The sequence below is a fragment of the Podarcis gaigeae genome (genome assembly GCF_964106915.1).
Source record: "Podarcis gaigeae genome assembly, chromosome: 8".
NCBI classification, from domain to species: domain Eukaryota; kingdom Metazoa; phylum Chordata; class Lepidosauria; order Squamata; family Lacertidae; genus Podarcis; species Podarcis gaigeae.
In genome coordinates this window covers 11,087,589-11,100,019 of record NC_139684.1, presented here as the reverse complement: position 1 = coordinate 11,100,019, position 12,431 = coordinate 11,087,589, and the positions used below count along the sequence as shown (strand labels likewise).

The following is a 12,431-nucleotide window of genomic DNA, read 5'->3' as shown; positions in this document are numbered from 1 at the left end:
AGAGGTTTGGAAGGTTCCTTTCATAAATAAAATGCATTTAGTGTACCCAGAACACAACACGTAAAACTGAGCTGGGCAGCGGGGATCCTGTGATCCATGGTCGAGGGTGAAAATGCAGGCAGTGTCGGCCATCTGGGCTCTCGCTTGGCATTTGGGATGGTGCACAAATGTGCAGGAGCACACAGTAGAGACACACACCCTGCTGTGGAGACCCATGTGCTTCTACAGGGCAGGGAGAAAAGACTTTAAATGGCACAACATCTGTTTTAGCAGCAGTGCTTGAGTCCAGATACAAGAGGTTTACCAAAACCACTGATGCAGCCATCCATGGTCTGCCAAAGGCTGATTAAGCACATCCCACAGACAAAGTCAGGTCATAAAAGTACCATCAACAGGAAGGAGTCCAGCAACAGCACTGCCAGGGCTCACTAGAAGGAAAGGCTGCTGGAACGGGGGCAGGGCTCCTCAAGTTGGACTACAACTCCCATTATCATCGTTGGTCATGCTGCCTGGCGCTGATGGAAGTTCTATCCCCTCAACACCTGGAGGGCCAGAGGTCTAACATCCTTGCTATATAAGATCTGGAATATGCTGGCAAAGATCTTCCCAGGTGCATCTTGGTTTCTCCAGAGTCCTTGCTTTGCAGCTTCAAACCTAAGTCTGAGGTCTTGGGTTTCCAGCTGTTTTTGGACTACCAATTCCCATCATCCCTGACCGCAGTTCCTGCTAGCTAGGGATGATGGGAGTTGTAGTCCAGAAACAGCTGGAGTTTGGAAAACCTTGAATCCAGTCCAATCTAGTTCTCACAGATGACCTAAAGGGAATCTTGCAAGTAAGACCTGAGCTCAACAGCAGGGCTCTCCCCACCTGTGATTCAATTCAGTTCAATGCAATTGGTATTAAGAGGCATCCTTGCCTTTAAGGGTAGAGGTACCTTCCTAAATCCCCGCAGAATCTTTGCAGGGCAGCCTGCAACAGCCAGACATCGTCTCGCCACCTTGGCAACCTTCACTAATAAGAGTTCCTCCACACATTATCCCAGCTCCTTCCTTCGTTAACTTCCAACCACTTCCTGCTCCTGTTCTGCCCTGCCCCCCCCCCCCTTTTTGCATGTTCAAGAACCATCTGTCCCTTCTGCCTTGGCAATGTTCTCGGCCCAAATCTGGTGCTTTAATTCTTCCCGGGAAAGTGGCTTCTTTCCAGTCCTCTTTTGTCTGCAAAAATAAATTCTGCCTCAAGGTCACTTCTGGGAGGGGGGTTGTGATTATTTTGTCCGTCCTAGTTTTTTGTTCTTTTATGTTCTACTTCACACAGCATATAGTTACAACTCTGGAACTCGCTCCCACAAGACGCACTGATGGCCACCAACTTGGGTTGCTTCCAAAGATTAGGGAAATAATTCCGGGAGGATGGGGCTGTATGTTCCACCTCCACAGTTGGAGGCAGCAATGCTTCTGAATACGGGCTCCTGGAAGCCTGTATTTGGGAAGACATGTTCCCCAAATCCTGCTTTTGGGGTTCCCATTGGGGCATCTGGGTCGCCACTGAGAGAACAGAAAGCTGGACTAGATGGGCCATTAGCCAGATCTAGCAGGGATCTTCCTATGTTCTTGTGACTTACTTTGCGTGCTCTGCAGGGAAAGGGGCTTCAGGAGCTCTGAGCAAGACAGATGTACCACAGGTGCAGCCTTTCCTCAGGATGGGATGGAGGCATGCAAGGAATGCCTTTTTCTGCACATGTTGGAGCAGGAACCATGGAGGTGCCCTTTGGTTAAAGTGCCACCTAAGTGCTCAAACAGTCCTACTCTGCCCTGCTACCCTGGGCTGTTTAAATGGGCTGCTTTCCATACAGACCAGGGGTTCCCCTTTCATCCACAGATTAAATCCACAGACCCAGCAATGGGAGCTCTCGGCAGGCCCTAGGCTCTGTGGTTTAAACCACAGCACCACCCGCGTCCCACAGTCCACATAGCTTTCATCAGATTCTCAAAAGGGTCCACAACCCCCAAAAGTGTACCCCCTTTCCTTCTGAGGAAATGCTTGTATCCATAGAAGTCAACTCCTAAAGGCTGAGATCTCTTTGCCCCCCCCCCCACTCCACAATAAAATATTTGAAGGGCTTGGACACCCCCAAAGTTGATGCGACTTGCCATTCAAATGGTTGCATGCACCACGTCATGTGGTCGATTATGCAGCAGAGCGGGGTTTACCTGGACACCCACCCACCCCAGTATTTTATTCAAGTTGGCACCCCTGCTTCTGTTGCAAATGATTCTGGGGGCGCCCCCTCGCTGGCCGGGGAGGGCTGTTCTGTGCGGTGCCCTGTAACAGGACCTCAGAACTTCCCTGGATGGGGAGCTGTTCTAAAGGAAAGCGGGCAAGGGCGAGTGGGGGGCTCTCGCCAGGCCTAAGCGCTGCAGGTCGCTCTACGCCGCCGCCCCCCACCCGCTGCTACATCTCCGCAGCCGGGGCGGGGACTCGCATTCCTGGCCGCTGATTGGTCGGCCGGGATTCGGAGTCTGCTGCGGAGGCGGCGCGTCCAGGTGAGCCGGGCCGGAGAGGCCGAGCAGGGGCCGGGAAGATGCTGCTGCTGCAGCTGCGGAGAGCGGAGCGCCTGGGCGCGGAGGAGATGCGCGGCGGCGGCTTCCCACGCCGCCTCTGCCAGGTGAGGGCTGCGCGGAGGGAGGGAGGCGGCTTTTCTCCATCCTTCTCCTGTGGCAGGATGGGAGAAGGGGGCTTCTGGGCACGTGCAGAGCGCCCCACGGGTCCTTGATCTCCCGTCGTGGAAAGAGGAGTTCTTCTTCTTTAGGGGCTTCCTATGGGGTGGGACCCCAGGAACTGCTCCTGGGGCATCTTCTCGTCCTCGCCCGCCCCCCAATATCTCTTTCCTGGCACCCAGCGCCTCCTCCCCATTATTTTCTTTTGGGGTCGGTGCTGGGGCGGAGGTGCCCCTTCCTCCCCTGCCGCTTGGGCATCCGCGGTGCCTCTTCGGGGAGAGGCCGTCTCCTCCCTCCATCTCCCTGTCTCCATCCCCGCAGCAACCCCCGGAGCGGTCCCAGCCGTCGGCGCCATGAAGAAGCAGCGCTCCGAGTACTGGGGAGGGCCAGAGCCCCTGGCTTCCCCGCACCACCACCAGCAGAGGGGCGGGCGGGTCATCGCCAAACTGGCGGAGGTGAGGCTGGGCTTTCGCTCTTGTGGGAGGGAGGGGGGTGAGGGAGGATCGTAATAGCTCAGGGGTGGAGCAGCTGCTTGGCATGCAGAAGGTCCCAGGTTCAATCTCCACTGGCAGCATTTCCAGGTGGGGCTGGGAGGGATCCCTGCCTGAAATCATGGCGAACTACTGCTGACAGTCAGTGTAGGCAACACTGACTCAGTATAAGGCAGCTTTCTGGGGGTGGGGGCAGTGGGTAGAGCATCTGCTCTGCATGCAGAAGGTCTCAAGCTCAATTTCAAGCCAGGTAAAATCTCAGTCTGGAATGCAGGAGAGCCACCGCTGCCAGTCAGTGTAGGCAGTACTGAGCTACGTGGATGGCAACTTTCTAGGTGTCTATGAAAGAGAGGACTTGGGAGGGTGGGGAGAGGTTGTGGGGTAGAGGGGCTGATCTAGATCCTGCCTGCCTTGATCCCATGGCCAGGAATCTGGAAAGTGAGCAGGGTTGGGCCATTATTGCCTCTTCTGATGCCTTGTCTGGCTTTGCAGGGGCACCTGTGCCCACAAAAGCAGCCCATGGCTCCACCTCCCTCTCAGCCTGGGTGGAAGCCTGCTTTGCTGCTCAGCCCACTCCCCTGAAAACCTTAAAGGGACCCCGACCATTAGGTCCAGTCGTGGCCAACTCTGGGGCGCTCATCTTGCTTTATTGGCCGAGGGAGCTGGCGTACAGCTTCCAGGTCATGTGGCCAGCATGACTAAGCTGCTTCTGGCAAACCAGAGCAGCGCACAGAAACGCCGTTTACCTTCCCGTCAGAGCGGTACCTATTTATCTGCTAGGTTGGCAGGAGCAGGGACTGAGCAACAGGAACTCACCCCGTCACGGGGATTCGAACCGCTGACCTTCTGATCGGCAAGTCCTAGTCTCTGTGGTTTAACCCACAGCACCACCCACGTCCCATCTGAAAACCTTGCAACGGATCAAAGGAGAGGAAGGGAGAATCCCAGAGAAAGGAGAGGGCCACCCTAGCTCTGCAGCTAGTCTAAGGAGTTTGTCAGAACCCCCCACTTTTTTGCAAGGGGGTCAGTGGAGGTTTGAGGTGCATCTCCCTTAATTGCTCCCCAGAGGCCTCATCTTCCCAGGTCCTCCTTGGTGTTCCACGTGGGTCCTTAGAAGGGCTCCCCAGGGTATTCTCCTCTCTCACTCTCCTCCTTCCCTTGCCAACAGTATGTGGGCTCCTTTACCGTCGAGGATGCGGAGCTCCAGCAAAAGGCTCTGGCCATCCAGCAGCAGCTTCAACGCCTGAAGGTAAGCGGTCGGAGCTGGTTGTGGCCTCATTAGCCCTCTGCACGTGCTTAGAGGCACTAGCCCCACCCAATGCTTCTTCCCCCTATTTGGGGGGGTCATTACTCTGGCACTGTGAAACCAGCTCCGGCTCTGAGCCCCTGGGATGTGCATGCAACAAAGCCCCCAAAATTCTGGAAGTGTGGGGAGCAAAAGAGAATTGTCTCTGCTCAGAATCTTTGTGCGTCTAGAAGAGCAAAGTGAGTCTCCTTGGTGTGCCATCTCTGACTCCGTTTCTCCTTTTCTCCATCTCTCATCCTGCTCTCCCGGAACACAGGACTGCCCCAGGCGGCGATCCGTCGTCCTCAAGTTTTGCCTGCAGGGTCTGAAGATGTACAGCGCAGAGGGGGAGGTAGGAGTGGGGTCATGGTTTGATGCACGACAGCATGCCGGAACTAGGAGCCATCTTGCCTTATGGGGAGTTAACTGGGGCTTGTGCCAGGCTGGGTGGGGGTCCCGTTTTGTTTTCCGGCTGGCCCAGGATATCCTGAGGATGACTGAGCCGGGGAGGACTTCTCTGCTTGGATAATAATAATAATAATAATAATAATAATAATAATAATTTATTATTTGAACCCCGCCCATCTGGCTGGGTTTCCCCAGCCACTCTGGGCGGCTTCCATAGAAACCAAAAATACACTAAAATATCACAGATTAAAAACTTCCCTGAACAGGGCTGCCTTAAGATGTCTTCTGAATGTCAGGTAGTTGTTTATCGCTTTGACATCTGATGGGAGGGCGTTCCACAGGGCAGGCGCCACTACCGAGAAGGCCCTCTGCCTGGTACCCTGTAGCTTTGCTTCTCACAATGAGGGAACCGCCAGAAGGCCCTTGGCGCTGGACCTCAGCGTCCGGGCAGAACGATGGGGGTGGAGATGCTCCTTCAGGTATACTGGGCCGAGGCCGTTTAGGGCTTTAAAGGTCAACTCCAGCACTTTGAATTGTGCTCGGAAACGTACTGGGAGCCAATGTAGGTCTTTCAAGACCGGTGTTATGTGGTCTCGGCGGCCGCCCCCAGTCACCAGTCTAGCTGCCGCATTCTGGATTAGTTGTAGTTTCTGAGTCACCTTCAAAGGTAGCCCCACGTAGAGCGCATTGCAGTAGTCCAAGCGGGAGATAACCACAGCATGCACCACTCTGGCGAGACAGTCCGTGGGCAGATAGGGTCTTAGCCTACGTACCAAGTGGAGTTGGTAGACAGCTGCCCTGGATACAGAATGAGGCAGCCCCAGTGGTTGTTTGATGAGGATGTGGGTTGCCAACTGCTTGACCTCGTTGCCCCTTCCTCCTCCTCTCTTCTCCTGCAGGCTCTGCTTATGGCGCATGCCCTCAAGCGCATCCTGTATAGCACCTGGATACCCACTGAGTGCCAGTTCGCCTTTGTGGCCCGCAACCCACGCAGCCCTCGCAGCAGCCTCTTCTGCCACTTGTTTGTGGGCAGCCAGCCCAGTGAGGTAGGCCAGCTGGTGGGACAAAGGTATAGCATCTCCGACAGTGGAGGAGAAATACAGCCACCCTGAGTAGCAGTCACTGATGAACTTATCATCCATGAATTTGCCTTAGCCATTAGAGGATTAACATTCTATAACCAGTGAAGTCAGTACCAAGAAGGCCCTGCCTCTTGCCCCCCAGAAACAGTGAGCACCGTTGGTTGCCGTGAAAGTTTGGAGAGCACTAATCCTGCTGCCCCATGAAGGGAGATGTTTAGTGCCTGCTCCTCTCCTGACAGAAATGTGCTACTCAGGAGTGAAGCTGCTTTCAGCCATTGCCTGAGTTAACAGACTGGCCCTTGGAAGGGGAACGGGGGGGGGGGGGCTGGTGGTGGCTAATGTGCCTCCTGCGTTTTCTGCCCTACAGGTCCAGATTTTGCACTTTTTGCTCTGCCGCTCCTTCCAGCTCTACTATCTCCTGATGCATCCTGAGGACCAAGAATGGCTCCCCAGTGGTTCCACACAACAGGAGCCTGGGAGGCTGCTGGGAGCCTCTCTGGATAATCGGGTGGCCTGGGAGTCCCTAGATCCAGAGGATGTATCTCAAAACGTCAATGCATTGGTGTCCTTCCGGAGGCTTCCGTGCCCTGCTGACTTTGGCCCCTCCATCAGTGTGGTAAGTGGGTTCTCTCTGGGCTTCTCCATTGAGTAAGCCGAGGAAGTGAGCCCAGCTGCACCTGGCAGTGGAAGGAAGGCCTCTTACCTCCCCCTGCCAGCGGCATCTCCAGGTAGGGCTAGAAAAATACTACCTGCCTGAAACCATGGAGAGCCACTGCTGCCAGTCAGTGTAGGCAATGCTGAGCTGGATTGACCAATGGTCTGATTCAGTATAAGGCAGTTTCCTATGTCCGGATCGGGATCAGGAAGAAACTGCCTTCCAAAAGAAGGCTTTCAGTCTGATCCAGAGTGCCAGGAGGAAAGGTACCACCTGAATTTATTCAAGGTGACCTACTGTGCTGGGGTGGAACTTTGAGTCATCCAGCTTCCCGCTAAACTTTATCGCCAGCTTCAAATTCTGCTTCTCCTGCTCAGTGTCCATCGGTCTCTGTCTCCTATCCCTAGAGAGAGAGGCTGGATTTGGAGGAAAGGAGCAGCCTGGGCACCTCTCGCCCGGGGAATCCATACTGCTCTCCAATCCTGGTGAGGAAGAAGGCGATCCGCAGCAAAACCCTCCGCTCCGGAGCTTATCGGGGCTGCACATTCGAAGCTCAGTTGCAGCAGAGCGCCCGAGAGATGTGTGAGTGTTCAGGGAATGCGGAACATTCTGCTGTTCAGGGAGACAGAATATCCTGTGCTGCTCTTTCATCCATGTTGCATTCCAGCTATGTAAAGAGCTTCTCTTTATTTCCAAGTGTGTCTTTGGGGTGTTTTTATCCCTGTTTTTCAGAGGATATCTTGCCTCCTGCATCTCCTTTTGCATTCTCATTCCTCATTTCTTTATTTTTCTTGTAATGAGATTCTTATGGAGAGCCAGTGTGGTGTAGTGGTTAAGAGCGGTAGTCTCGTAATCTGGTGAACCGGGTTCGCTTCCCTGCTCCTCCACATGCAGCTGCTGGGTGACCTTGGGCCAGTCACACTTCTCTGAAGTCTCTCAGCCCCACTCACCTCACAGAGTGTTTGTTGTGGGGGAGGAAGGGAAAGGAGAATGTTAGCCGCTTTGAGACTCCATAAAGGGAGTGAAAGGCGGGATATCAAATCCAAACTCCTCTTCTTCTTATTATTAAAGTTTTTCATGATACTGTAAAATAGCTGCTACAAAAACCCAACTGAATAAGTAGAATGTGGAGTCCTCTTAAAAGTAATTATTAGCCCTTACCAACCACAGAAGATAGTAGCTCATCCCAGTTCTCACCTGAGATATTTTCTCATCCCAGCCTTTCATCCTGGGAGACCAACATTCCCCTATCTCTCATCCAGAGTCTCTCCCATTTCCTGTTGTGTTTCCATTTCCAGATGTATTTTTGATAGTATCTCGATTTCCCCCCAGTCTTTTTCCAGAGAGTAGCATAAATTTAGTAGCATCATTTGCTCCAAATTGTATGCAAAATACTTTTTATCTGCTAGACCTGAAGAAAGGGCAGGATTTAAGTTTTCCCAAAGCTTTATATCCTCTCAGCTCCATTGATGCCATATCCATTTAATTCCCCATCTCTCCATTTGTGATTTTCTCCTCCAAATCCTTGTATGCAAGGCATTTCCATTTCAGCACCTGCTTTTTTCAATTTAGCTATTTCATCATCCAGTCCTGCCAGTTTTTCATCTATTCAGTATGAAGCATTGAAGTATTATTCATTTCCATTTATCAGATTCATTTTCTTTCCCCCTTTCATCATACACCGATCTGATCATTTTTAATTGTTCAGCCTCAACTGATGAACAATACCAACGGCCACTGGGAGATCCAAAGGTACATTTGCCATATTGGGTGCTTTTGATGTTTTGAATATTATTAGCAACTCAGTCTACCTTAATATTTCCACATTAAGATCACAGCTAGCATATCCTTTCTCACAATAAATTATTTCCATGGCTGGAATAATGGAGTTATTGCTGGTTTACTTTCAGTTATTTCAGCTCTTTAGTGGCAAGCAAAAGAAAAAGTGTTAATGATTCTTCACACATGGGATTCCTTAATCCGTTTAATCTTTATTGCCAACCATAAATCAGACATGTCACTCTTCCTTAGACACTTTAATGTCCACTTTTCCTTTCTGTTCTTCTTAATGACAGAATGCAGTACTTGCAAATTTTTAGATTGTAAATTTTCATCAGAAGATGGAGGGGTATCTCTGAGTTACCTTGTCCCTGAAGTGTTTAAGAAAGTGGGGCTGTGACTTTTCTACCTATGAAAGGTGCTTACGTGGCATTTGGGCATAGTGTCAACTCCCTAGCTTGCCAGCTTGTTCTCACTCCCGTCCAAGCCGCCAAGTGAAGACAGCATAAAATGGCTTCATCCAAAGCATTTGAGGTTGCTCCCATAATCACCCTTATATTCCAGAGTGATTAATATTCAGACCATCTGTCTGTCTGTTATCAATCACCACATAATTATATTCTGTTTGCGGCATGCTTATAGAGAGACAGCTGAACCACCAATTCCTCTCCCCGGAAGTCCTCCTTCCTTGTTCTTTTGAGATTTTGCTCAAGCATCTATGCTGCTGAGATGGTCTCTTTTGTATAACCTCCCCCTCTGTTTCCTTCTTGGCTTCAGTTCTCACCAGCTGCGACAGCAAAGGCAGCAGAGGGAGCCTGGCTTGCTTGCTGGATAACGACAGTAGTCTGATGGAGAACGTGTGGTCTTTTGCAGGCATCGACAGGTATGGGGAGGTCTCCCCTTGTGTGCCCTCTGACAGGAGGCCTCCAAGGATGCTTGCGAATTGGGGAATGGAAGTAAACTGCACAGCACAGGTGGTTGACCACAAGAAGGAAGCTAAGATTTCCCATATAAATTCATGGTTGCTGGTGCCAAATTGGTAAGAATGTGAGAGAAGCCCTGCAGCTAGAAGAGACCAATGGCCTGTCTGGTCCAGCATCCTGTTCTCATAGGGCCCAATCCCAATGGGAAGCCTGTGAGCAGGACCCAAGCACAACAGCAGTGCTGTCCCTACTTGTGATTCCCATCAAAAGGCATACTGCTATCATGGCTAGTAGCCACTGACACTGCTTGTTGTTGAATGACCCAAGAAAGGTAGCCAAACATTTCCCACACTTGTGGTGTGAACTTAATCATGATTACTCTGAAGTAAGCCTCACTGTTTCCAGTGCAGCTTACTCCAAGGGAAGGGCTCATTGGATGGTAGACTTTATTCCCAGATGTGGAAGGGCTGGAGCGGGGAGAGGGATTCTGCTCCAGAGAGAGAAACCTGGTTCCATGGGCTGCTTTCCTCCTGTTCAGAGGTCCCTTCCTCCACACTGCCTTCTGGTTTTCAGGGATGCTGGGATGGCGCTGCTCAGGAATGATGTAATTGGAGCCTTCCTCCTCTGGGCTGAGCCAGGGGCCACCGATCAGTGGTGTCTTACAGTGAGGACAAGATGTGGAATCATCCCTTACCAGATTTACAGGAGCCAGCTTGGGAAGTATTCTGTGGAGGTGAGAACTTGAGGAAAATGACATGCCGGCTCTGCCTGATTCTGCCGGATTCTGTCTGATTCAGTTGTTGCAAGCACATTCGGACAGGTTTTTTTAAACTCCTGTCATACAATATTGCCAATATATTGGACCACTTTGGTGCACAAGATAAGCAAGTTTCCAGGAGCCAGAAGGAATGGTAACTAGTTGGATTTGTATCAATTGGTTAAAAGATTAAAATGTTAAAACATTAACTGAAATATTGAAAACAATAAAAATTCTCACCAACATTTCTGAGCTCCTTTGGGGGCCTTTTTGGCCAAAAGCAGTCCAGAAACAAAGTATGACAATAGTAATAGAAACATTACACAGCTCTTCCTGTCCCCAAAGCCTCATCTCTAAGCCCAATCCGGTACATTTCCCCCCCCCCCTTTAAATAAATCTTTCCCTTACCTCTCAACAATAGCTCCTGCATTGATTTGTGTTGAAATTCCACAAGGGACTGTTCCCCTTCGCAAATTAGATTGTGTGGGAACCTTATGTGACATCACAGAAGCTCGTCCAATGAGGGGTGGTTTGCGGGCAACAGCCAGTTTTCGATCTCTTATCATTTCTTTCCTTTTCTCTTTGTTCTCATAGCATTTGAATGTGGAGTTCCCCAGTATGGAAGCTCTGTTGGATCACTACTCTGGAATCCAAGGAGGCCTCTTCTGCTCTCTGGCTGCAGGCCGGATCAACCACTGTTACGAGGAGCAAGACTGCACAGTGGAGGATCCCTGGAAGGAAGATAGAATCCGCCGGCAGGCATCTTGGCTACATGGCACTAGTAAATCTCTGGCTGTCCCACAGGAACTGGGATGAGGAGTCTGGGCTTAGCTTTCCTGCCATCCACATGCTAACTGTGCTAACTCTTTTTGTGGTGTTCAAGCTATGTGGCACTTTTGCACTTGGGCTAGCTTTCTCATACTGATATGGTAGGGATTAGGCTTCATGGCATTGATCCAATCCTTCCCTCTCGCCCCCTAGTAGAACGGCAAACTAGTCTTAACTTTTCTAGCCAAAGGGTCCCATGACGCTGACGCCCCTGGTCATTCAGAGATAGATTTTTCATTAGCAGCTGAAATCCTGCACATGCTTTCCAACAGGGTTGCCATATTTTTAAAAAGTAAAATTTCTGACACCCGCAAAGTTGTTGAGCTTTTTAAAGGAAACCACCACCAATTTGGGAACAAACCCAAATTGTTTAGCTTCTTTGGGAAAACCAATACTTATTTTAAGCTTTTTGAGCTTTTTCTATCGCGTTGCCATACATCCATGTTCTCCCAGACATTTTAGCTGTTTGGCAGAATTTCCCCCTGACAACATTTTTACACCAAAAACCAGGACATGGCAGGAATTTTCCTGACGTGTGGCAAGCCTACTTTCCAAGCACAAAAGCCCCATTGGTCTTGGAGTTACTACTGACTAAAAGTACCCTAGAGTTGCACTTTTTGTCTCAATACTGCATCACAGAATTGTAGAGTTGGAAGGCACCCCAAGGCTCATCTAGCCCAACCCAATGCAATGCTGGAATCTCAACTGTGAATTCATTTAAAGTAGCTAGGTGTTTCCTCACCACCTATTTTCCTATCTTGGGCAGCTCAGACAATAAATGCTCCTTCAATTAGAACATTGGTTTTCCAGATTCTTGCCACTTATCTTAAAAACAAAACAAATTAACTGAGCATTTGAGAGGTCAGAGATAACTCCAGGTTTAATCTAAACAAAATTATGCAAGTGGTTTTTAGCTCTTGCAGGTCAGTTAAGTCAACACCCTCTTTCCCACTTAATGCTGCTTGTTTATGTTCCTTGGGTTGTGTCCAATGTTGGTCCTACTCAAAATTAATGTACATAATTTTAATGGGTCTACTCTCAGTAGAATTTAGTTGGTTACAATCCCTTGTTTTCCTTATGGGGATTTATGTACCTACTCCTGCCAGACTATTTTGAAAGAAATATTTTTTTTGGGGGGGGGGAAATATTTGTGAGCATGCCAATATATGAATACATAACCTATATTTTAAATATGTTTATATATAAATGTGATGAAAAATATATTTGTAATCCAAAATGATTAAATTTTAGCTGTCGTTTGTTTGTGTGTGAGAGTGTGTTGGGAAATGGCAATAAAACGTGACTGGGAGGAGAAGACCTTTAAAACGTTAGTTTTCAAAATCAATGGCGGCCATTAAGGCCTAGATGCCTCCGTTGCCTAGCAACAATCGCTCAGCTCCGCGCTGTATTAGCCATGGCTGCGCTCATGCTTGATTGGATACCAGCAGCAAAAGAGAAGATGTGATTGGCTTCCGCCAAGGGCCGAGCTCAGACCGGCAGATCCGG

At 50.0% G+C, this 12,431-nt stretch overlaps 1 protein-coding gene across 1 annotated transcript; it reads left to right on the top strand.

The window, feature by feature from the left end:
* Window positions 1-2,387: 2,387 nt before the first annotated feature.
* On the top strand, window positions 2,388-12,181 carry SH2D5 (SH2 domain containing 5). The gene is made up of 10 exons (XM_083750264.1): window positions 2,388-2,665; window positions 3,039-3,172; window positions 4,377-4,457; window positions 4,771-4,845; window positions 5,801-5,947; window positions 6,351-6,599; window positions 7,046-7,220; window positions 9,195-9,300; window positions 9,914-10,073; window positions 10,692-12,181. The coding sequence occupies exons 2-10, from the start codon at window positions 3,071-3,073 to the stop codon at window positions 10,911-10,913; spliced, it is 1,317 nt and encodes a 438-aa protein (XP_083606390.1). The 5' UTR covers window positions 2,388-2,665; window positions 3,039-3,070; the 3' UTR covers window positions 10,914-12,181.
* Window positions 12,182-12,431: the final 250 nt, after the last annotated feature.